The sequence below is a fragment of the Scyliorhinus torazame genome, chromosome 12 (assembly GCF_047496885.1).
Source record: "Scyliorhinus torazame isolate Kashiwa2021f chromosome 12, sScyTor2.1, whole genome shotgun sequence".
In the NCBI taxonomy this organism is placed as follows: domain Eukaryota; kingdom Metazoa; phylum Chordata; class Chondrichthyes; order Carcharhiniformes; family Scyliorhinidae; genus Scyliorhinus; species Scyliorhinus torazame.
Genome location: NC_092718.1, coordinates 225,226,248 through 225,251,524, shown reverse-complemented (window position 1 = coordinate 225,251,524; position 25,277 = coordinate 225,226,248). Strand labels below are relative to the sequence as shown.

The window sequence follows — 25,277 nt, the reverse complement described above, 5'->3', positions numbered from 1 at the left end:
CCCAAGGGAATGCATTCCGGTATATGCAACTGAGGGCTTTTACGAGGCAACAGGTGAGGGAATTCCCGCAGCTCCCGACGCAGGAGGTGCAGGACAGAGTGATCTCAAAGACATGGGTGGGGGACGGTAAGGTGTCAGACATATATAGGGAGATGAGAGACGAGGGGGAGATTATGGTAGACGAGCTGAAAGGGAAATGGGAAGAAGAGCTGGGGAGGAGATTGAGGAGGGGCTGTGGGCTGATGCCCTAAGTAGGGTAAACTCATCGTCCTCGTGTGCCAGGCTAAGCCTGATACAATTTAAGGTGTTACACAGGGCGCATATGACTGGAACACAGCTTAGCAAATTTTTTGGAGTAGAGGACAGGTGTGCGAGATGCTCGAAAAGCCCAGCGAATCACACCCATATGTTCTGGTCATGTCCGGCACTACAGGGGTTTTGGGTGGGGGTGACAAAGGTGCTTTCGAAGGTAGTGGGGGTCCAGGTCGAACCAAGCTGGGGGTTGGCTATATTTGGGGTTGCAGAAGAGCCGGGAGTGCAGGAGGCGAGAGAGGCTGATGTTTTGGCCTTTGCGTCCCTAGTAGCCCGGCGCAGGATACTGTTGATGTGGAAGGAAGCCAAGCCCCCGGGTGTGGAGACCTGGATAAATGACATGGCAGGGTTTATAAAGCTGGAACGGATTAAGTTCGTCCTAAGGGGATCGGCTCAAGGGTTCACCAGGTGGTGGCAACTGTTCGTCGAATACCTCACAGAAAGATAGAGGGAATGGAAAAGAAGAAGACAGCAGCAGCAGCCCAGGGGGGGGGGGGGGGGGGGGGGGGGGAAGGAACCCAGAGGGATTCTCAGGGATGTTAATATATAAGTATAATATGTATAGGTTGTTGTTATAGATAATTGTATATTGGACTGTTAAAACATATTTTTGGAGAATATTTATCTGGGACAAGGCAGTTGCCATTTAGTTTTGTTTTTGTTTTTGTTTATATATTATTTATTTCTTGTTTATAAAACAGGTCATTGTTATTTATACTGTTATATTACTGTGTAAAGGATACACAATGTACTGTGATGGTTGGCCAAAAATTTTCAATAAAATATTTTTTTTTAAAAAAAGATAAAGTAGAACCAGAGGATGTACTGCACTTCGATTTCAAGAGGCAGTTGATGAACAATAAAATCTCATGTTGTGTGGGTAACATATTGGCATATATAGAAAATTGGCTGGCTAACAGGAAGCAGAGAGTAGGCATAAGTGGGTCTTTTACAGGTTGTTAGGATGTAACGCGTGGTGTACCACAGTGATCGGTGCTGGGACCTTAACCGTTTACTACTTATATTTACTTGGATGAAGGGATGTTAACCAAATCTGCTGATAACACCAAAATAGGAAGGAAAGTAATTTGAGAAGAGGGCACAAGGAAGCTACAAAAATATATAGATAGGTTAGATTCTGCAAACCATTGTTGCCGCATTCACTGAGGTATGTGAGAGGATGGGCTTCATATTAAACATTCGGATATCAAAGGTTCTTTACCAGCCCATTCCTGCCACACAAAACTGCCTCCATCAAGGTCCACAGTGAGCCCTTGGACAATGTGGATCATTTCCCACAACTCAGCAGTGTCCCCTCGGTGCCAGCAGACACTGATGATGAAATCCAACATCTGTCTCCAATGCCCCAGTGCAGTGCCTGAGGAACAGAATGTTCGAAGACCGAGACCTCAAACCCAGCACCAAGCTCATGGTGTACAGAGCAGCCGTGGTCCCCGCCCTCCTGCATGCACCAGAAACATGGACAAAGTACAGCAGGCACCTCACATCCCTGGAGAGATATCATCAACTTGCCTCTGCAAAATCCTGCAAATCCACTGGCAGGATAGGCGTACCAACATGAGTGTCCCCTCCCAGGCCAATATCGAGGCACTGGTCACGCTTGACCAGCTGCATTGGACGGGCCACACTGCCTGCATGCCCGACACAAGACTCCCAAAACTTTACTCCGAGTTCCACAATGGCAAGCTATCATTAGGAGGGCAGAGGAAATGCTACAAGGACACTCTGAAAGCCGCCCTAAATAAATACAACATCCCCATCTACACGTGGGAATTGCTGGCCTTAGAACGCACAAACTGGAGAAAAAGCATCCGCGAAGACGCCAATCACCTCGAGCGTCACAGGGTGGAGCACGCAGAGGCCAAGCGTAAACACTTAGGAGCTACACTAAAAAGTCTTCAGACGTATAGGCTTCATGTCAGGAAAGATAAATATGATTTATTTCAAAAATGCGTACAATGTCTAGGACATGTAATTGACGGTAGAGACACAAAGCACCTAAACAAATGTCACTCAATTTAGGTAATTCCTAGGATTAATCAACCACAATGTAAAATTCATCCAGAATCTAACAACCCTGTTAAAATTGTTACACACCTTGTTGTGTGCAAAACAGGCAGTGGACACCAGAATGCAAAAAGCAAATTAATCAGCAAAGGAAACACTGAAACAGGCGGAAGTGTTGGTTACCCTGAGTTACCATGACAACTTGCCTGTGATGCTTCACTGTATGGTGTTGGAGCAGTGATGTCACCGGTAAGAATCTAACTACGCTCAGTTGGGGAAGAATGTACTGTGTTATATTTAATATATGGAAATTTCACCACTCCCTGTATGGTCGTCACTTCACGTTGCTAATGGACCATAGGCCCTGAACAGCTATTCTGGGTCACACAAAGTATCCCATCACTGGCTGCAAGTGGACTCCAACAATGGTCTTTAATATTATCTACACATTCCTACGAGATCAAATACCGTCAGTGTGAAAATCATGCTAATGCAGATGCATCATCACATCTGCCTTTGCCAGCTAGTCAGATACCACCGAGTCAGGATAATATTTTTTATGGTGCACAGATCGGGAATGTTCCAGTGACTGCAGCTCAGATCCAAAGACAGACCAGAAATTATAATAATAATCTTTATTGTCACAAGTAGGCTCACATTAACACTGTAATGAAGTTACTGTGAAAATCCCCCAGTTGCCACATTCCGGCGCCTGTTCGGGTCACAGAGGGAGAATTCAGAATGTCCAATTCACCTAACAGCACGTCTTTGGGGACTTGTGGGAGGAAACCGGAGCACCCGGAGGAAACCCACGCAGACACGGGTTCTGTGCAGACTCTGCACAGACAGTGACCCAAGCCGGGAATCGAACCCAGGACCCTGGAGCTGTGAAGCCAGTTTATAGGCGATGTTCACATCCCAAGAGTGAATTTTAAAAAAGCCTACTCTAGTTATCCGTAGAGTTTAGAAGAATGAGAGACGATTTACTGAATCACGTAAGCGCCCGAGAGGTTGTTGAGAAATATTTCCTATTGTTGGGGAGTCCAGAACTAGGGGACACTGTTCAAAAATTAGGTGTCTCTCGTTTAAGACTGGTACGGAAAAATTCTTTATCTCAGAGGGTCATTAGTCTTTGGAATTCTCTTATGCAGCGTTTAATGGAAGCTGGGTCATTGAATTTATTGAAGGCAGATTTGGATAGACGTCTAATAGACAAGTGAGTTAAGAGTTACAGGGGCAGACAGGAAAGTGGAGTTGAGACCACATTCAGATAAGCCATGATCTTATCGAATGGCAGCAGATCAGATTCAAGGGACCGAGTGGCCTACTCTTCCCTCTAATCCGCGTGTTGGTTTGTGCATGCCACCAATCAGCTGTTCAGAGTCAAATATATAACACTCGAGAAGTTCACCCTGAGATAATACTCATCCTGGATTGACAAACAAACTGTTGGGAAAATAAACAGCGAGGCTGAAATGATAGAATCAGTTTGAGGAAAGCTGAAGCTGAGAAAAATCCTTTTGACGACGGGTACAAATTGAAGCTCAGCCCTGACAAATGATTAATCGTTGTGTAGCATCTTGCACCAGTTGCCAACAGACAGGAAAGGGCAAGTTTCAACAGGAATGTGGCATTAAAAGCTTACAAATCAATCTTAAACTGCTTCAATCATTCTAAAAGCTTAATGAATTCAAATAATGTTTCACTACCTGACACAGCCACACTGTAATTATCCCATTCCCTGAGGAGTAATGAAATACTTGAATCTTAATAAAGGAGACTGATTTATATCAAAGTCCTTAACAGTGTTGCCTTTAACCCTTTGACTGCAACACTTTATACCCACCCAGTCCTATACCAGCCTCTCATACACATCCAGTTTGTGGGACTGGCCGTACGCATGCCAGTCACTGGGTCAAGCTGCAGACTGAAATGGGGCCAGGATATACACTGGAGGAAGGAGGGGACGAGGGGAGGAGTCCATATCGGCACCGTGCCAACCTGGTAAGCTCGGGCACGAGCCAAAGAATAACGTAATATTATTTTCCTTCTCTTTATAAAATTTAAGCTGAAGGATCGTTTTATCTGCAGTTGCAATGAGTATATTAGCACTTCAAATACTGACAATGCCTAAGAGACACAGAAATCTCACATTCATTTTTGTGCTTGTACATTGTTCTGTCCAGGGTGAAACAGCATCAATCAACAGCACTGTCTCAAAAAGTACGACCAATGCCTGTCTGATTGCTGCTAAAGTTTTAAAAGCTCTGTTAATCAGCAATACAGATTGCTTTTCTGAAATGGCATTCTAGCAGTTCTTAGAGAGATATTCCACCATCGCATTCTGAAAAGACATCGAAAACCTAAATCAAATTAAAACCACCAATTAGCATGCTCAACATTGGAGTGGGGTCCTTGAATAGGTACATACAAATGGTGAGCAGTGGTTAACGGTCGTTAATCAGATTGGAGGGAAGTTGCTGTTTCAGACATATATCAATGACCCCGACTTGGGTGTAGGAGTCACAATTTCAAGGTTTTCAGCTAACACAAAGCTTGGAAGTGTATTGAACAATGGGGATAATGATAAACTTTGGGAGAACCTAAGGCAAACTGATAAAATGACCAGACATGTGGTAGATGAAACTGAATACAGAGAAGTGTGAAACGATGCATTTTGGAAGAAAAGACTGAGGATAATCTAAACTAAATTGTACAATTCTAAAGGGAGTGCAAGAGCAGAGAGAGCTGGGGGATTACATAACAAATGTTTGGATGGGGCAGGAGAATTTGAGAAACTTGTGAAAGAAAGCACATGGCTCCATGGCTATAAAAACAAAGGTACAGAATACAAAAGAAAAGCAAGGAAGTGATGCTAAATGTTTAAAAACACTGGTTAGGCCTCAGCTGGAGTACTGTGTTCAATTCGGAACACCACTCTTTAGGAAGGCTGTCTTAGCCTTCAAAAGGGTCTAGAGGAAATTTACCAGAATGATACCAGGCTGAGAGATGAGGGACTTCATTCAGTTACATGGAGAGTATTGAGAATGAGATTGTTCTGCTCAGATCACAGAGGGTTGAGGGAGGATTCGATAAAGTGTTTAGAACTATGAACGGTTTTGACAGAGTCATTAGGGGATCCTTTCCCATTGGCAGCAGGGCCCGTAACCAGACGACAGTTGGCAAAATATTCAAGGGGAACGTTGGGGCAATATTTGTTTTACATTGTGAAGCGCTGCTTGAAAAGGCAGTGAAAGAACAATCACCTTTAAACGGAAATTGAGTAAATACTTGAAAAGGAGAGAAACAGAGGAGTAGGACGATGGCTCTAGAAAATAGAATCACAGAATTGTTACAGTGTCGAGGAGGCCATTCGGCCCATCGTGCCTGCACCCCCACTCCCCAAACCAGCATGGTGACTCAGTGCCAGTCCCCTGCCTTTTCCCCGCACCCCTGCCCCAAACCAGCATGGTGACTCAGTGCCAGTCCCCTGCCTTTTCCCCGTACCCCTGCCCCAAACCAGCATGGTGACTCAGTGCCAGTCCCCTGCCTTTTCCCCGTACCCCTGCCCCAAACCAGCATGGTGACTTAGTGCCAGTCCCCTGCCTTTTCCCCGTACCCCTGCCCCAAACCAGCATGGTGACTCAGTGCCAGTCCCCTGCCTTTTCCCCGTACCCCTGCCCCAAACCAGCATGGTGACTCAGTGCCAGTCCCCTGCCTTTTCCCCGTACCCCTGCCCCAAACCAGCATGGTGACTCAGTGCCAGTCCCCTGCCTTTTCCCCGTACCCCTGCCCCAAACCAGCATGGTGACTTAGTGCCAGTCCCCTGCCTTTTCCCCGTACCCCTGCCCCAAACCAGCATGGTGACTCAGTGCCAGTCCCCTGCCTTTTCCCCGTACCCCTGCCCCAAACCAGCATGGTGACTCAGTGCCAGTCCCCTGCCTTTTCCCCGTACCCCTGCCCCAAACCAGCATGGTGACTCAGTGCCAGTCCCCTGCCTTTTCCCCGTACCAATGCATGTTGTTTCTATTCAAATAATCATCTAATGCCCCCTTGAATGCCTCAAATGAACCTTCCTCCACCACACATCCAGACCAATCCAAACCCCTTGTGTGAAACAAGATTTTTTTAAAAAGTTCTCCAACACAGAAACCCACCTGAGACTAAACTAAAAAGGAAAGAATAGAAACCGGCAAAGATATGGACCAGCCCACCAGTGTTTGAAAACGAGCTGGGGTCAGGTTTCAATTGGGGCCCTCGGCAAAACAAGTTGTGCTGCAGAATGCCATGCAAATTAACATCGGACTGCAGCTGACCCACCATGATGGTGCTCATCGAAAAGATTCTAAATGAATTTTCAAAATGAAGGCAACGTTCTTTTATAGAAAACCCAATCCTACAGTCCCCAAAAGGTTAATGTAACACTTTGGTATGACAATCTACTTGGAGAAACAGCTGCGAAGGTCTGTTGTGTACACTGCAGCTTCAGGGCCAGCAGTGTGGGTGGCTGGGTACTGCAATCATCCCCTTTCTCTCATGGTGGTCATGATAGAGGTTATAATTAACCTCCTCATGACTGGTCCCATTGCAAGCTCAAAATAAATAAAATCATCAGGGGTAAACGTACTGTTCAGTTAATATTGAATATGTAACTGTTTAGTACATTAGTCACTTGAGTATTGCTGAAAAAATACATTTCGTCAAAGCTTTTGTCTTGCACCCATCAGGACAAAGTGGTTTATCCAAGACATCTCGTTACAGAAAGTATTCCTGGGTTGGCTAGCTATGTAAAAGTGGATTTTGACCCGAGATGGGTTTTGCATGAGTGGAGACAAAAGATAGCAGTTAGAAGTTAGTTTTTTGTTGTCATTGTTAAGCACTGTTTAATGGATAATTGTAAGCTATCTTTCTTGTATGATGTTAAAGTTATTTTAATCCTGTGTTAGTAATAAAGTTTGTTTTAATAAACTGTATCCCTTTTTGTGCGTGGAATCACTCTTGGCGTGAAGTATCCTTTCATGATTCTTATAAAATAAATTAAATTAAGTTAAATATTGGGGTTTCCGAGCAACTGTTGGGGTCTGGTCCGGGATCGTAATACAGGTCACTTATATACATTTTGAACAGCTGGGCCCAAGGACTAGTCTCTGTGGTAACCCACAGGTCACTGCCCACCACTCAGAAAAGGCCCATTTATTCCTTCGGTCTGGGCAGAATTTTCTGATATTTTTTCAACGGCTCAGCCCCACCAAGAAAAGAGGAGAGATGGCATTGTCAGGAAAAGTCACCATATAGTCAACCTCTCAGACGGCATTGTCAGGAAAAGTCACCTTATATTCAACCTCTCAGACAAAAGTTTTCTCCACATCTTTCGCACTGCACTCATGATGGCCTGCCGTATCCCGATAAAACTTATTTTCTGAAAACAGTGCGGTGCTCCTGTTAAATGCCTCCAGCACTTGTTCCTAGTTCAGTCTGGGAGATGACGACCAGAAAGACAGCACCACGTTTCATGGAGGGAGCCTTCAGCAAACCTCTGGATGGTGTTGAGCAGAGGCGTGACATCCTGTACCCGCGATCGGCCAGACGTCCAGCAAGCAAGGTCACCAACCCCGCCTGGATGGTTGTGGCCACGATAGTGAGTGCCAGAGGAAGATGATCAATGACCTTCTTCATGCAGCCAGGGTGAGACTGCCTCCTCTTGTCTCGCGATCCACCCCTTAACACACCCATCACATTGCCACAGTGATCTCTCTCCCAGCCACTTCATGGATTTCCAACACTTGCCATGACAGTCCCCTCCCCCCCCCGCAACACCCCCCTCCCCCACCCACCTCCCCCTACTCGAACCGCTCACCTTCCCCACACCCCCTCCTCCCCCACACACCGCTCTCCAACTCCTCACCCCCACCCCTTGAACGACCCAGTAGCTATTCTGTCCTCACATTCCCACTCACCTCCCAAATAGCCCAGGCGTTACCACCACCTGACCTGGCCGGACTGCCGCCTATGTGCTCCCCAGCTGCTTCATTGCAGGACGCACTCGAGCCTGACCAGCGCGAGTGGACACAGTCTGCCAGAGTCATGTCCGATCTGAAATCCACAACCCTCTTTGAGGAAAGAGCCCTTGAGCTAGGCGGTGCAGATGGCGACATGGGGGCCAAGAGACAAAAGTGAGAACCTTCAACACATGAAGCCATGGAGCAAGCCTTACACGAGTTAACCTTCTCCTTCGCTGAACTCAACCTCACCCATCACCTTCTCAGCATATCCCTCAATCCCATCTCTCTTCATACACTTATCTACTGAAGTCATACTTCTCTTCAACTCATTTACACGGCTATTATATCAACAAAACAGACAGTAACACTGCCAACACTGGAAGCTTCAGACTGAACTCAAGACACATGTGCCTGAATTTTAGTGATGCATTCATGTCACTCTGTCACCAGTGTGGCACTGAAAAAAATATCAATTGCAGATCTCAAGTAGCTGCCAAGTAGAACAGAGTAAGCACAGTATAAAATTCTAAATCATTTTCACATGCTTGACATGCTGTATATTACTGCCACAGGGTTATTCTATTTTATGTGGTGCCCTAGAAAGGCCAACAGCATTTTGGGATTTATAAACAGGTAAAGAATAAAGTAGAAATTATAAATTTGTGCAAAACTTTGTTAGACCTCAGTTAGCATAGTGTGTGCAGTTCTGGGCACCCTTTTACAGAAAGGTTATTTGAGTGCACAGAATAGACTCACGAGGATGATACTAGAGAACGGCAAGTATACTTAGAAGAGTTGAGCCACTTGCTTTACTTTCACTAAGGTAAAGAAAGCTGAGGGATTCAAAGGCTTGAAAAGTATTGAAGAGCTTGATAGTGTGAAGGGGAAGACTAGTAAATCCGGATGAGAATCAGTAATGAGGAGTCATTCATTGAAAATGGTCAGAAAGGGCGGACAGAGGTTAAGAGATATCTCCCAGTAGGCCTGTTGGCCTATAAAATGTTATGTCACAGGGAGTAGATGAGACATCTTTTCAGAAATATTGGATGTACGGTGTGATACAATCATGGGGGTAACAGGACACGTTAGGGCAATGGAAGGGGTTTTGCAGAGATGGGTTCCTCCTTCTATGGTTCCATGGCCAGGAGTGGAAATATATGATTGAGCACACGTTCCAGTCAGACAGGGCAGGAAACGTGATCTAGTTGCAAATTGGCAAAGAAATGCATCTCTCAGGCCTTTGAACTGAAGTGTATTTATTACCATTGATACTACATTAAAAAGCTGAACTCAGTGAAGAGGAATCTCAGTGCAACCCAAGGATCCTGATAGCTTTGACCTATCTGTGATATAAAAAACTTCAGAATCAAACATAGCAGCTTTAGGTCCAGGCTTTACAATGTAAATCAGCATTTAGGCCCTGATATCATTGTAATAAATGTATTTAAATTAAGCACTCTGCAGCTGGTAAAATTAAGATTGGGCTGCCAGAGGTAGTAGTAGAGGCGGGTACAATTGTGTCTTTTAAAAAGCATTTAGATAGTTACATGGGTAAGATGGGTATAGAGGGTTATGGGCCAAGTGCGGGCAACTGGGACTAGCTTAATGGTAAAAACTGGGCGGCATGGACTGGTTGGGCCAAAGGGCCTGTTTCCACGCTGTAAACTTCTATGATTCTATGTTACTTTACATCCAAACATTATTTAGTTAGATCAATGTCCAACAAATTAAGGATAATCCTGGCAACAGGCCGGGACAGTGACCGGGACAGTGGACTCCACAGGAACTAAAGAGGCCAACTAAACAGTTCAGGGCCTTGTACGGGTCCTTCCTGTTTAGTCCATTATTTCCCCTTTCTTTCATTTTGCTGTTATCATTTTTGATCCATGGGTGATTAATGGACATGTGTCTTTAAGTCAAGCAGCGAGAGAATGAGGAATTCCAAAGTTACAGGAGAAAACACTGCTAGTCTCTAACAGGAGCTTCAGACATTTTGGCACCAGAGAAAGAAATGGGGTGGGACTCGGTTTAATTGGTTGGCTGGTGGCCAATGAATTGGCCAAAAGGTGGTGATTTCCGGTAACAGGTGGTGATGGATCCTATTCCAGTGGGATGGTTCTCAGAGAGCAGTTGGGTCCTAGACACAGAAAGACAAGGACCTGCTTTCTTTCCCTCTCCTGAATGAATGAATCTACAGGGGTACTATTAGAGGCTGCAAAAACAAGCACCTGCCCTCTCCCTCTCTCTCCAGAAAGACTGTGAGTGCTGTATTTCTGAAACTACAGAGACCTGAATGAATCTACAGTAAAACCTTGAACCATCTGAAACTAATACTTTATTTTACTAATGATTTTCCACCTTTCTTTGCCTCGTCTTGTGTCTGTCTTGTGTCTGTGTAGAGGGTGGGGGCGAGTTAAAGTGGGGAATTAGGAATTAGTTAATCATTAACCAGTTGTATTTGTTGAATATTTCATTATAGTTCTTGTTATAATAAACAGTAATTGTGTTTCAACTTAATTAATAATCTTTATTATTGTCACAAGTGGGCTTACATTAACACTGCAATGAAGTCACTGTGAAAAGCCCCTAGTTGTCACATTCCGGCGCCTGTTCGGGTGCACAGAGGGAGAATTCAGAATGTCCAATTCACCTAACAGCACGTCTTTCGGGACTTGTGGGAGGAAACTGGAGGACCCGGAGGAAACCCACGCAGCCACAGGGAGAACGTGCAGACTCCGCACAGACAGTGACCCAAGCCGGGAATCGAACCCAGGACCCTAGCACTGTGAAGCATCAGTGCTAACCACTATGCTACAAACCTGGTGACTATAATTATTGGGCAGCCAAAGACTTCAGGTATTTTTCTAAGAATTATTGGTTAATTCACTTGTGTTGTGACTCTGGGTCAAGTGGAGCTCGAATTAACTGTGCATTATCCCATGGTGTCATAGATGTTTACAGCATGGAAACAGGCCCTTTAGCCCAGCTTGTCCATGCCGCCCAGTTTCTATCACTAAGTTAGTCCCACCTGCCTGAATCTTCTCTACTGAGTAGTACTACACGCCCTACGCTTCACCCGATGCCTGTGTCTATGTATTTATGTATGTCCTATGTTTCTTTCATGTATGGAATGATCTGTCTGGACTGTGTGGTAACACCTTTAGAATTATCTTGTTTACAATGTATTGACATTGCTAATGTAATATTCTCCTGATGTCAGCACATCAACGTCAAACTTTCTGTGAACCAGATAATGTCCGGGACCTAACTATTTGTGAGGTCTGAGCACCACAGTTAGAAGAGCACAGCCATGGTCAGGTCCAGTCGTGGCAAATGGCATACTGCCAAATTGACAGCAGCACTTACAGTTCATGGAAAAGCCACAGTATAAAATCTCTGCAATCAACAATACCACACACCAATTCCCCAATTCTATATTTTAAGAAAAACAGACTTATATTTCAAGCACAGGATTGAGGTTTGGGGAGAAAATGGGGCAATGTGACTAGTTTTGGATTGCTCTAATAAAGAGCTGGCAGACATAATGGACCAATGAATTCCTTCAGTGCTGTAAAATTCAATGATTCCATTTCCTCTTATAATATGAAGCTCACTCCTCAGAAAACATTACTCAATTTACACATACTACCCACAAATAGTACAATGATTTTTGCTCCCCACACCGCCACTGCCCCACCCTCGCCTCCCACAGCCAACAGGACATCAATGCCCTTGGACTCTGCACTTGGATCTTAAGAGTTAAGCACTGTGTCATATTATTATGTTGGGACTCAGGCAATGTTTCAAATAGAAGTTACATTTATTGTTGGTTTTCACGTGCTGCAAAAACTGCCTGCATCACAGTGCCTGGAGTAAAGAAAGTCGTACCTCACATGTCATCTGCTTATGACATCTCACATTTCACCATTGTCACACAACACGGCAGAGCCTTTAACTGTTCAAAACGCTGGCAACATCCTGACTTAGGGAGAATCCGTTAATTCAGGACAAGCATCCCACTTTAAATCGGTGCCAGATACACGGAACAAAGCTAATCGGCTGGGCTGCAAAACCCCAAAACACACAATATTCTCTGATATGTGCAACATCCAGAAAGGGGAGGTCAGCCAGACCAGGAAAGGTCTCATGATTAAGACACTGGATTTGCAACCAATGTTCAAATCTCAATAAATCTGGTAATTTATCAGCTAAAACCAGAAATTGACAATGAAAGTTGCCAGACTGTCACAAGAACCCAACTGGTTAACTAATACGATCCATCTATTTTGCTCCACATGCTCCTCAAGTCTCACACTACCCCGATGCTCTGAGGGAACTCAGAATTCTCAATAAATTGTCGCTTTGCATCTAGAAATGGAAAAGACTCGGGTCACCCCCCTCTCCCCCTACCCTGAAACACTCCCCCCCACCCCGCCCCCGCAATTCTCCCAACCACACACTACACTCCCTCCACACACCCCTCCTCCGCCCCTCCACTCCTCCCGGTCTCCCATCCCATGCACCCCCCCCCCCCTCTCCGCCACCTCCTCACCACGCTCCCATTCTCCCGCCTACCCGCCCCACCCCCTCCCCGCATCCCGCTCCCCAACCCTCTCTCCCGTCCTCCCCCCCCCACTCTCCCCACCTCTACTACCCCCTCTCCCCACACTCTCCCCGCCCCTCTCCCCATCGCACCCTTCCTCCCTGTGTCCTCTCCCCACCCTCACCCCTCTCCCCACCCCCACCCCTCTCCCACCCCCCACCCCTCTCCCCACTGCCCCACCCTCTCCCCAACGCTGTATGGAGAACAAACTCTGCCTTTACATTCCTGGAAGCAGACTAGAAACAAAGCAGGCCAAACATTGCCAAAGGCAAGCAAGGAAAAGTCTAAGTCAGCAGGAACTCATAGATTTTACCAAGTAAAAAAGAGACAGTTAATGTAAACTGCGCTCCTTGACATTCACAATTCCTGCAGGCCACCCGAGGTAGTACCAAATAACACAAGTTCTCCTGACAGCATTATTTATCTGTAGTTTGTGGGCTACACAACTACAAGCTCAAAGATACAGAAGAGCACATACATACAGGCTCCTGAAGCATGCTCAAGCACACCAGGTGAAGCACACATGCCAGCACATCAGCCCCGTCGCTGTCTGAACCTGTGTACGGTTCTTCAACTATCCTCCAGGAATCACAACATCAAGACACCCCCTCTCACAACAACTTGTTTTATATGGAGACTTTAACACGAGGGGCGAGGGGGGGGGGGGGGGGGGGCAGTGCTGCTGTTGCGCGGGGCCCAGCAGGAGCTGGCCTCCTACCACGGGGAAACCAGCACTCCTGTTCCACAGTGACATGGGTATGGGGTGGGGTGTTCCTGCACAGGATGCATAGCTTGGGGGTGGGCGCATTCCTGCACAGGTGGTGGGGGACTCCTGCCGCATGATGACCTGGAAAGCAGGGGGGGGGGGGGGGGGCATAGTCGTTGGGGGAGCAATCCCAATCCTGCCATACAGGGGAGCGGATGGATGCACTTAGGAATAACCCTTTAAGCCTCTATCAGAAGTAGAACCTTGCAAATTTCAAAGCATTTAACAGGCATGGAATTCATAGATTATCATAGAATTTACAGTGCAGAAGGAGGCCTTTAAGCCCATCGAGTCTGCACCGGCCCTTGGAAAGTGCACCCTACCCAAGGTCAACACCGCCACCCTATCCCCATAACCCAGTAATCCCACCCAACACTAAGGGCAATTTTGGACACTAAGGGCAATTTATCACGGCCAATCCACCTAACCTGCACGTCTTTGGACTGTGGGAGGAAACCGGAGGAAACCCACGCAGACACGGGGAGGATGTGCAGACTCCGCACAGACAGTGACCCAAGCCAGAATCGACCTGGGACCCTGGAGCTGTGAAGCAACTGTGCTAACCACTGTGCTACCGTGCTGCATTAACCTTGATGCGCGGAATTCCTTGCTCCTGTTCAAATTGTGCTCTGGAATTTTTTCACTTCCGCCTGAGTCACTAAAGCAGACAGACGTAGCCTGAATTTAACATCTTATCTGACACTGCAGCTCCCCCTTACTGAAGTGAGGCTTAACTCACAACTGCCTAACTCAGGTGAGGCTGCCACTAACTGACACAAGATTATGTTTGCAGGTCATAAAGGTAGTTCAGGTAGATTTGCTTCAAGCCGTCTGCGCGCATTTATAACAAATTTCCCTTGTTGAATGTGTGACGGTATCCACTCTATATTAAAAGCTGATCAGAACTGATTTGATGTTAAATCATGTATTATCATGGGGCTGGTTTAGCACTGGGCTAAATCGCTGGCTTTGAAAGCAGACCAAGGCAGGTCAGCAGCTGGTTCAATTCCCGTTCCAGCCTCCCCGAACAGGCGCCGGAATGTGGCGACTAGGGGCTTTTCACAGTAACTTCATTTGAAGCCTACTTGTGACAATAAGCGATTTTCATTTCATTTCATTTTATTAACCCTATATTAAAAACTGATGACTGATGAAGTCATGCATCTCTTGTAAACCATTACTTATCGCAATAATGTTTTTCAACAAGTATTACAGACATTATCTTTGTAAAAGTCCAGATGCAGTGAGCTCATGAAGTCCAGTGGCCTTGTCTAGAAATAAGCTTTGCCAACTAAAGGAGGCTACTGCTTGTCAAGAGGCCTTGCCAACTAGGGAGGCCGGTGTTTTTCTGGAGATAGCTACTGGGGGATCAACCTAGTATCTTTAGGAGCAGGTGCCCTGCTAGACCTCCCTGAAACTAAGGCCTTGCCAACCAAGAGAGACTGTTCTTTGTCTCGAAATAACTGGGGGAGTCAATCTATTTTTCAGAAGCAGGAGCTGTGTTAAAACTCCCTAGAACTCCCTAAGTAAGAAAAGGATATAAATGTTTAAGCACAGGCTGTGAAAGTAAGAGTTCCGCTTGGAGAGGTGTTTTGGAGATTGCTGGGTGTTTATCTGACCAAGCTGCTGTCTCGACTCGTAGAGTTCTACTCTTGATCGAGCTCCGAGGCTACTAGTCGATGTCAGTATGAGATGTTTATAGCTTAAGCAAATATGTAGTTAAGAAGCTCACAGGCTAACTCATCATTTATCCTGTATTTGTCAAACTATCATTTACCAAAAATACTTGTATTACCCTTTTTCTTTAAATAAATTGCGTATATATTTTACCATACAGATCCGTGTCGATTTTAATAAATCAGAGTGACATTTAACTAAGGCTCATCATATTCTCACCCTATCGGAAGGGTCACTTACCTATACCCGGCTCTCAAGAATTAAAAATATTTAGTTGAAGTTAAGGAAAAGATAGCCATCTAAGTCATAGTCTATCCTGTACACTGAAGGTAGTGAAAGGAAGGCACATTGTGAGTACTATAATTAGATCTCCCAAATAGCAAGCCTTACTTTAGATATTCACAAGACCTTGTCTAGTAGCTTACAACCTCGACTAATCGGGAAGATCTTAGATAGAATACTCATCGACTGTCACAAATGTATATCCATCACCTTTTAATTCCTGGATTTCTGTTTTACAGGTCTTCAACTCTATTGAGATCGATTGGCCTGTGCATATAGCTACAAGTCTTCACAGCTCTGAATGAGAGGCTCAAGCCATGACACAAGCACTGACATTTACAATTCACATGTAGTGTACAGTGGTCATGACTTCATCGTGCCTTTGAGGGATGAAAGGATCCGTTTAAAAGTGTTAGAACCTGCCCGGATCCTATTGGCTGGAGACAATTGGTTACCCTACGATGTATTTTGAGGAATTTGAGCTACCCCAATGAGGAGGGGCGGAGCAATCGTTAGTAACACAGCTGTATAAATAGAGCTAGCCAGTGTGGTACCGGCTAGAGGGGGAACCAGTAGTGAACTGCTGGTACTTTGTACATTTTGTCGTAAATTAAATTACTTTCTGTTTGGTTCTGCAAATTTGTGCTGAGTTCTTCACGGCCCTCACAATCAAAGGTTTTTGATGGTGTTAGGAAGTTGGAATGAAATGAATAGTAAAGAATTGTAAAGATCGGCATGTAGCTGCACTAAGGACTTGAGACACAGATTGGACCAGTAGCAGGGTGAAACCAATAGTTTGTTCAGCAAAGTGGAGTCTAGCAATTTAGTGGCGTAGATCACAGATCTAAATCACGGACGAAAGATGTGCAGGTTAGGTGGATTGGCCATACTAAATTGCCGCTTAGTGTCACAAAGATGTGCAGGTTCGGTGGGGTTACGGGGATAGGGTGGGGTTGTGCGCCTAGGTAGGAGGTACTTTCAGAGGGTCAGTGCAAACACGATGGGCCAAATGGCCTCCTTCGGCACTGTAGGAATTCCAAGATGATAGCTACGCCCAGTGTACAAAAGTACTTTTTTCCTGTCACATAGAGTCAAGCAGAAGAAGCTGTTTGTGTTGGAGCCCATCAATTGTACTCTAAACTAGAAGAAAGGTTTCGCAAAAACAAGCTACAGGTCTTGTGTGGTAATTATTTGCTGTTTTGGGCCCATAATGCTAAAACCTATGGGATGTTGTTTTGGGGTGGGTGTATTCTCTGCATTTAGGAAAGCAGTTAAATTAGATTGGTGGTGGGTCATGGAGGTAATTTCACCATTATTGTAATTAATAGTAAATATTGTTCTTTACGGTTATCGTTTATTTGTGATTTAAAGTTCAATAAATATTTTGTTATTTGAATAATTTTCAACAACACAGCCTCCTTTCCTCACCGGGTTTCATCTCTTCTCTCACAGTTTCTTCCAGATTGCAAAACTGGCTAGTTAAGAACCAGCGTTCCAAGTTTTCCTTCTGGGATTTGGGATTGGGACCTCGCAAATCCAACTTGCCTTTCAACAGACACTGTTTCACCACATTGGTGCAGAGGTGGCCTGCCAGTATTCCAATGCATCAATCATCCAACCCTCACATTTCCTTTGGCCAAATTATACTGTGCAGGTGTCAAAGGCAGGGGTGCATGGAGCTGAAGGCACGGAAGCTTCAGCAGACAGGGAGGGAAGGAGAGGTGCTGTGCTTAGTGCCATTTGTTCACACAATGATGTAAAAAGCAAATGCATTTGAGCCACTCATTTTCTTGGGAAATATAATCTTCCAGCACAGCATTTTCTTATAAATACACCAACCTTTAAGAGACTGACGTTTCCTTCTCGGTACGCGTTCAACAAATTTCAGAACTTACAATAAGGCTCGGAACCTATTTCTACAAGACCGGAAGAGAAAGAACACAGCCAGCTCATTTTCAGTTTTCGCTTCTCCTAAAGCTGCTGATTCTTACTGGGGTACTAGTTTAACAGTGCATCTTCATGTGTGACCCCGGTAGGGGGTGTCAACAGTATCTTCAACATTGAGAAACCCTCTCTCTCACACGTCATTTCCAGCAGGGGTCACAGGACTGAACTCCTGGGTGATTAATTCCAGTACATTGAAGCTAGGTCCTTATTGCTCCCTCAGCTAAGATGAGATTTTTTAATGGAAACAAACATCAGATCATTCAAGGTCAACACTTCATATTCACGGTAAGTTCAGTTTGTGGCATTGATGGCGTGGCTAACTCAGGCTCTGTTACTGCTTGATGAAATTGTTTAGTTTCTGTATACTTTTACATTTTACAGAGGGCAGCTCCAGGCATGGTGTGGTGAGGAGGGTTGTCCTGTAACTCAACGCTGCAAACCTTGATGGAACTGTATTCACTGCCTTCATTTAACTACAATGTTGAATGTTTCACTAGGATTGTATGACAACAGATCATAATTAACGTTACAAGTGAACAGCTAACTTTCCCCAAAGACATCATTCCACACCAGACGTACATCAGTCTTGTTCCGCATCACATCCATGCTAAAATAACTGACTTCTCAGGGCTGGCACACACATTTTTTTGTTCTGAAGGTTTGTTCTCGATCCAGACAGGCTCTGGAATATTTACTGTGAGGTGATTGTTATTGAGAGGAAAGGTTGTCAATTTTTCTCTCTCCCCCGTTAGCTTTCCTCTTTTGAAAGAGCAGGGTCTTACTCAGGATCTGGGTTGTACAACTATCCTTTGACACGTCACTTCACTAGCAAGTGACTGCAGGCACACTGTTCCCTGATGGAGTGTGGCCAATCCACCTGCCCTGCAAATCTTTTGGGTTGTGGGGGTGAGACCCACCCAGACACGGGGAAAATATACAAACTCCACACGGACAGTGACCCGGGGCCAGGATCAAAACCGGGTCCTCGGCGACGTGAGGCAGTAGTGCTAACCACTGCATCACCGTGCCACCAATCGGGAATCAAACGTAAGACCTGTAATGCCCTGACACTTATTATCTTCAGCAGCTAAGTTGCCCATCAAGTGTAATTTAAATGAGAAGATCATATCAAGACATAAACAGCGTTGCTGCTACAACAATGGAACACAAGCTACCTGTGCAAGTCTGATTGCATCGTGTGCGCCACCTGATATCACAATGTAGGCCACCAGTGCCAGGCTGGTACCAGTGGGAGCCTCCTAAAGGGAGTTGAGCCGGTCACATTAGCATCTCTGCACTGAAGCACCCATTCTTGACATATAGACTGGTGTGACAGGAGCAGGTGTCATCCCAACCAATAAGCTTCAAATTCTGGTGTTCTGTCACACTGACGGATCTCCTCTACACCAGTGCTGCTTGTCAATTTGTCACTGTCCAGAATCAGAATGTCAGGTATTAATGCATCAGAGAAATATATCTCAGCAATACACCAACTCGCTGAAGGAACCAAATCATAGAATCATAGGAGGAGGCCATTCGGCCCATCGGGTCTGCACAACCCTCCGATAGAGCACCCTACCCAAGCCCACTCTCCTGCCCTAGCCCCGTAATCCTACCTAACCTTTAGACTGTTAGGGGGCAATTTAGCGTGGCCAATTCACCTGACCTCCACATTTTTGGAGTGGGAGGAACCGGAGCACCCAGAGGAAACCCACGCAGACATGGGGTGAACGTGCAAACTCCACACAGTCACCCTAGGCCAGAATCGAACACTTGTCCCTGGCGCTGTGACTCAGCAGTGCTACCCACTCTGCCACCCAAATTTGGTGAAGTCAAAGGAAATTCCTTCTCCTCATGAGGGTGTGTTCTCAAAGTGTTTGTTTATATACCTTATGATTGAAAGCAACCTAGGGGCGGCATGTAGCACAGTGGTTAGCACTGTGACTGCGGTGCTGAGGACCCGGGTTTGAATCCCGGCCCTCGGTCACTGTCCGTGTGGAGTTTGCACATTCTCCCCATGCCTGCGTGGGTTTCACCCCCACAACCCAGAGATGTGCAGGGTAGGTGGATTGGTCACGCTAAAATTGCCCCTTAATTGGAAAAAATAAATAATTGGGTACTCTAAATTTATTTTTAAAAATGATTGAAAGCAACCCTCAGCGAAGCACTTTTATCACTGCATTAACTAAAAACAATGAAAATGCCCTTTATAAAATGAATCCCACTCCTTTTTACATATTTAATACCACCTTTAGATCTTTTGGTACAGAGGGATACGGCACAAGGAAGTGCTGAGGGTTTTGGCCAAGGGTGGTATCATGACTGGTACAGGCCTGGAGGGCCTGTTCCTGTGCTGTATTGTTCTTTGTACTTTTCATCGGGTCATAAAATCCGGTCTGTGCTGGTATTCTGAAGGAGCCATCGAATTATTCCTTCTCTTCTCCTCGTTCCTCATGGCTCTGTAAATGTTTCTACTTCCATCACCCTTTCAGACTGCACTATTCACTGGGAAAACAAGTTTTTTCCATCTTGTCACCTTTGGTGGTTCTTTTGCCAATTATTTTAAATGGGTCAGCTGGTTATTGACCCTTCTGCCAGTAGAAACAGTTTGTCCTCATTAGCATTGTAATTCTGAATATCTTTATTAATTCTCCCCTTGGCCCTCTCTCCAAAGAAAATAAGCCCAGTTTCTCTCGTCTCTCCACATTACCAAAGCTTTTCATCCCTGGTAACCATACTCGTAAATCCCTTCCACATCTGCTCAAAGGCCTTGACATCCTTCCAAAAGTATGGTACCCAAATTCCACACAACATTCTAGTTGAGATCGCTCCATGGTACGTTTTAAACAACCTTCTCAATCTGTCCTGCCACCTTCAAACTTGTGTGTGCTCACAGTACCTGCTGTAAAATTGTACCTTCCAAATTGTATTCCTCTTCTCATCCTTCCAACCAACATGTATCATTCATGGCTCCCTCCATTACATTGAATAAGGCAAGTATCTGTCCATCTTAGTATTCTATATTCTCTCCACAGAACCTGACTGGTCTGCAGTGCAGTTCTTGCATTCTCTATTCTTATGAAAAGCCTTCCATTCATCACTTGGAATCAGTCACTCTGCTTTCCAAGGATTTGGAAATTGTCCTGCTATTGACACTGATGAATGTCAGCCCAGCTTGAACACGGAGGGACTGTCGATGAATGCACTTGTGCGATAACAGTTGCAAGTGAGTAAATTTGCAGCTAGCTGAAAGATCAGCAAGATATCACAATCTGCATAGTCTATACGCATGAGTAAGTTTGGGGATTTTCTAGTCGATTTACTTTGTAAAGTTACTTTGAAAGTATTAAATAGAACTGCAGAAATCATTTAATAAAATGCAGACATGAATATTTTTTAAGGAGGCAGGAGATAATAAGAGAAAGGTTTGGGGGTTCAGTTCATAGCCTCACTGAAATCAAGTTGTGGGACTATAATACAGCCTGAGACAGCTGGATGACTGCCCAGTGCAGAGTTCTGTGACAGGGCCTGACGTCCTCCGTTTGGATTAATGGAGGTGGCCAACACAAGCTATTTAGATAAGGAGAGAAAGAAGTGTATACAAAAGCATGCCACAGAGCACACGCTACAGGAAGAGGTGATTTTCATGACACTGGTGCCGCAGAGGCAGATGTCAGATGTTGAGGTCACGGTTTTCCCTTTACACCCTCACTGACTCAATCACATTCTGTTTAAAAAAAGCCTTCCCAGGAACAAGAGTTTACAATGTGCCCCTCGGCTGACCTTATCTGCGGCTGTCTCCACGTAGCATGGGTCCTGAGGGGCGGCCAGGAGAGGAACAAAGCCTGAGAGGATCTTGTCCTCCTCCAGAACAAGCAGGGTGAGGTCCTCATCCGGGTCCTTGTACAGCGGTACCTCTGACTGGTTGACAGCTGTGAAAATGTTGCAGAACTCTGCCAGCATGGCCCACACATCGATGGCAATTCTGAGGAGAGGAAATTCAACAGAAAAAAACAAGAGCCAAAGGTTAGGTCACTGGGGAGAAGAAAGCGATGCTCAGCAAAGTGTTTTAGGATGTAAAGACATTGTTAATAATAAAACATTCATTCGGAACTAGAAAAACAGATGATGTTTTTATTAAGTCAGTGCAAGAACAGTTCCGGATTTTGGTCTCAAACGATTACCCAATTAGGAAAAAGAACAGATGCAGGTGTTGTGACAGTGAGCTTCAACACTCCAGTTCCAATTAATATTTGCACACTATTTAATAGTCACTGAATGCCTTTTTGCCCATTGATAGTGTAAATTAAGCAACTCCATCAAAACTCACTTCTCATGGCAGCTGTCGCTCCCATCCTTGTCAATAATAACTGCCGATCCTGCACTTTGCAAATGTAAGTGAGGCGAACACTTTGGAAGAAGTGTTGACACTTTTCCAGTGTTGCCTAGGAAGTGACACACTCCCAGAAACTCTCAACAAATAGAGACTCTCTACAGTGAAAAACTTGCAGAGACTCACTGCAAATAGTGACACTCCCAAAGACTCACCGCAAAGAGTGACACACTTCCAGACCCTCACGCAAAGATGCCACTAACCAAGAGACTCACCTCAAACAGTCACACACACACACACACAGACTTTACAAATAGTGCACACTCCCAAAAACTCATTGCAAATAGCGACACACTCCCAGGGACTTAGCCCGATCGTGACACACTCCCAGTGACTAAGCGCAAATATCAATGGGCAAAAAGGCATTCAGTGACTATTAAATAGTGCAAATAGTGACATCCCCCCAGAAACTCAGTGCAAATAGTGACACACTCCCAGTGACTCACAACAATAGTGACACACTCCCAGGGACTTACCCCAATAGTGACACACGCCCAGTGACTCACAAGTGACCCACTCATAGTGACTCACCACAAATAGTGTCACACTCCGTGGCTCAATGAAAATAGTGACACACTCTCAGTGACTCAATGAAAATAGTGACACACTCCGTGACTCACCTCAATAGTGACAAACTCCCAGTGACTCACCCCAAATAGTGACACACTCAGAGACTTCCTGCAAATAGTGACACACTCCCAGTGACTCAATGAAAATAGTGACACACTCCCTGTGACTCACACCAATACTGACACACTCCCTGTGACTCACACCAATACTGACACACTCAGAGACTCCCTGCAAATAGTGACACCCCCCCCCCCCAGAGACTCGACAAATAGTGGCACAGTCACAGAAACATACCAGAAACAGAGAGACACTCCCAGGTCTCGCCCCAAATAGTGACACACTCCCAGAGACTCACTAAAAATAGAGACACACCCCCAGGACTCACAGGAAATAGTGACACAATCCAAGAGACACACTGCAAAGAGTGAAACACCCAGTGACTCAATAAAAATAGTGCAAATTCATACAGACTCACTCCAATACTGACATACTCCCAGAAACGCACCCCAATACTGACACACTCCCAGAAATTCACCCCAATACTGACACACTCCCAGAAACACACCCCAATACTGACAGACTCCCAGAAATGCATCCCAATACTGACACACTCCCAGAAACGCATCCCAAAAAGTGGCACACATTCACTGACTCAACCCAATAGTGACACAGTCCCAGTGACTCAATGAAAATAGTGACACAGTCCCAGTGACTCAATGAAAATAATGACACACTCCCAGTGACTCCAATAGTGACACACTACAGGGACTCACCCCGATAGTGACACCCTCCCAATGACTCACCCCAATAGTGACAAACTCCCAGTGCCTCACCACAAATACTGACACACTCAGAGACTCCCTGCAAATAGTGACACCCCCCCAGAGACTCGACAAATAGTGACAGTCCCAGAAACATACCAGAAACAGAGAGACACTCCCAGGTCTCGCCCCAAATAGTGACACACTCCCAGAGACTCACTAAAAATAGAGACACACCCCCAGGACTCACAGGAAATAGTGACACAATCCAAGAGACACACTGCAAAGAGTGAAACACCCAGTGACGCAATGAAAATAGTGACACACTCCCAGTGATTCCAATCGTGACACACTCCAGGGACTCACCCCAATAGTGACACCCTCCCAATGATTCACCCCAATAGTGACACTCCCAGTGACTCACCCCAATAGTGACACACTCCCAGTGATTAGCCCGAATAGTGACACTGCCAGTGACTCACACCAATAGTGACACACCCGAGACTCATGCAAATAGTGACACACTTCCAGTGACTCACACCAATAGTGACACACTCCCAGTGACTCACACCAATAGTGACACACCCCAGAGACTCATGCAAATAGTGACACTCACAGAGACTCAATTAAAATAGTGGCACACCCCAGAGACTGCCAATAGTGACACACTGCCAGAGACACGTCCCAAATCATGACACACTCACAGGGATTTAATGAAAACAGTGACACACTGCCAGAGACTAACCCTAAATACTGACACACTGAGAGGCTTACTGCAAATACAGACACACTCCCAGAGACACACTGCAAATACTGACAATCCCATAGATTCAATGAAAATAGTGACATGTTGCTCTTTTTAGCCTTCGTTTATTAGCTCTGATTATGTCACCTTTGCTCACGAGTCGCCAGGTATCTTTCTGATACCGCCACGTGGTTCAAGCTCAAGTTATGATTAATAAGTCAGCACACCGCTTAGTAAGATTGAAATCAACGGTCACTTATTATATACAACAATTAATGCTTACACAATAATCCTACCATCTATATCGAAACCTACCACTACTGGCCAATACTTAACTTTAGGAAAGGCCCACCAGGTCAGGGAAACGAATGGCTTATCGAATCGGATCTGGCCCGCGGGATTCAAAAAGCTGATACGGGTCGATGGCTAGGAGTCTTTATCGGGTAGCGATCGCTGGAGTCAAACTTACGGTTCTTTGCTGAAGGTTCTTGCGAAGGCTGCGAGCAGGTGAAGAAGGGAGAGAGAGAGAGATCTGAACTTGGTCCCTCACTTTATAGGGCCCAAGGGCTTCCCGCCTCTCGGGGCGGCCCTTGACCCTGAGTCCCAAGTGATTGGACTTGTTCCCAATCACTGGGTTCGATATGCTCCAATAATGGGGCGATTCCTCGATCGGGGGCTGGTCGTTCACCTGTCTTTGTTTCGGCCACTGCAGGCGCCGACAGGTCTGGCCCGGCATTCAATTGCTAATATGTTGCAATTGTTCCCGGGGATAGCCGATTTAACTGCAGATGTCTGGGTTGATGTGCTGCTAATAGTCTTGAGTATCGATCTGGGCCGACTTCCCCAGAGTCGAATACGCTATTCTGTCTGCAGCTGTCCGTTTGTGTCCTGTTGGCTGCTTTTCCCATCAGCCTTTTCGATTAGCCATTTTAAATCGGGTTTTGGCCAAATTAATAAGGAATCAGCCATTTTAGGTGGCTACAGTCCTTCCTTGTGATCCTAACGCGAAGCGTGAAGAATCACATTAATTTTGTCCTTTCCGTTCCCTGACCGGGGGTGGGGGGGACACCTCCTACATGGCCACTACTCTGACCCTAGCTATGCACAAAAATTTACCTGAACAATTCTTGAGGGCGCTATGTCAGGCAGGGGCATGTATCTAAAAAATAAAAACTTGGAACCTCTAATTTT

The 25,277-nt window shown here is 45.5% G+C and overlaps 1 protein-coding gene across 1 annotated transcript in view; it reads right to left on the bottom strand.

The window, feature by feature from the left end:
• smg6 (SMG6 nonsense mediated mRNA decay factor) overlaps positions 1-25,277 on the bottom strand; it is a 679,747-nt gene that overhangs the window by 285,635 nt on the left and 368,835 nt on the right. Inside the window, 1 exon segment of the mRNA XM_072470017.1 lies at positions 21,401-21,602. Within this exon segment, the coding sequence (XP_072326118.1) occupies positions 21,401-21,602 (202 nt within the window).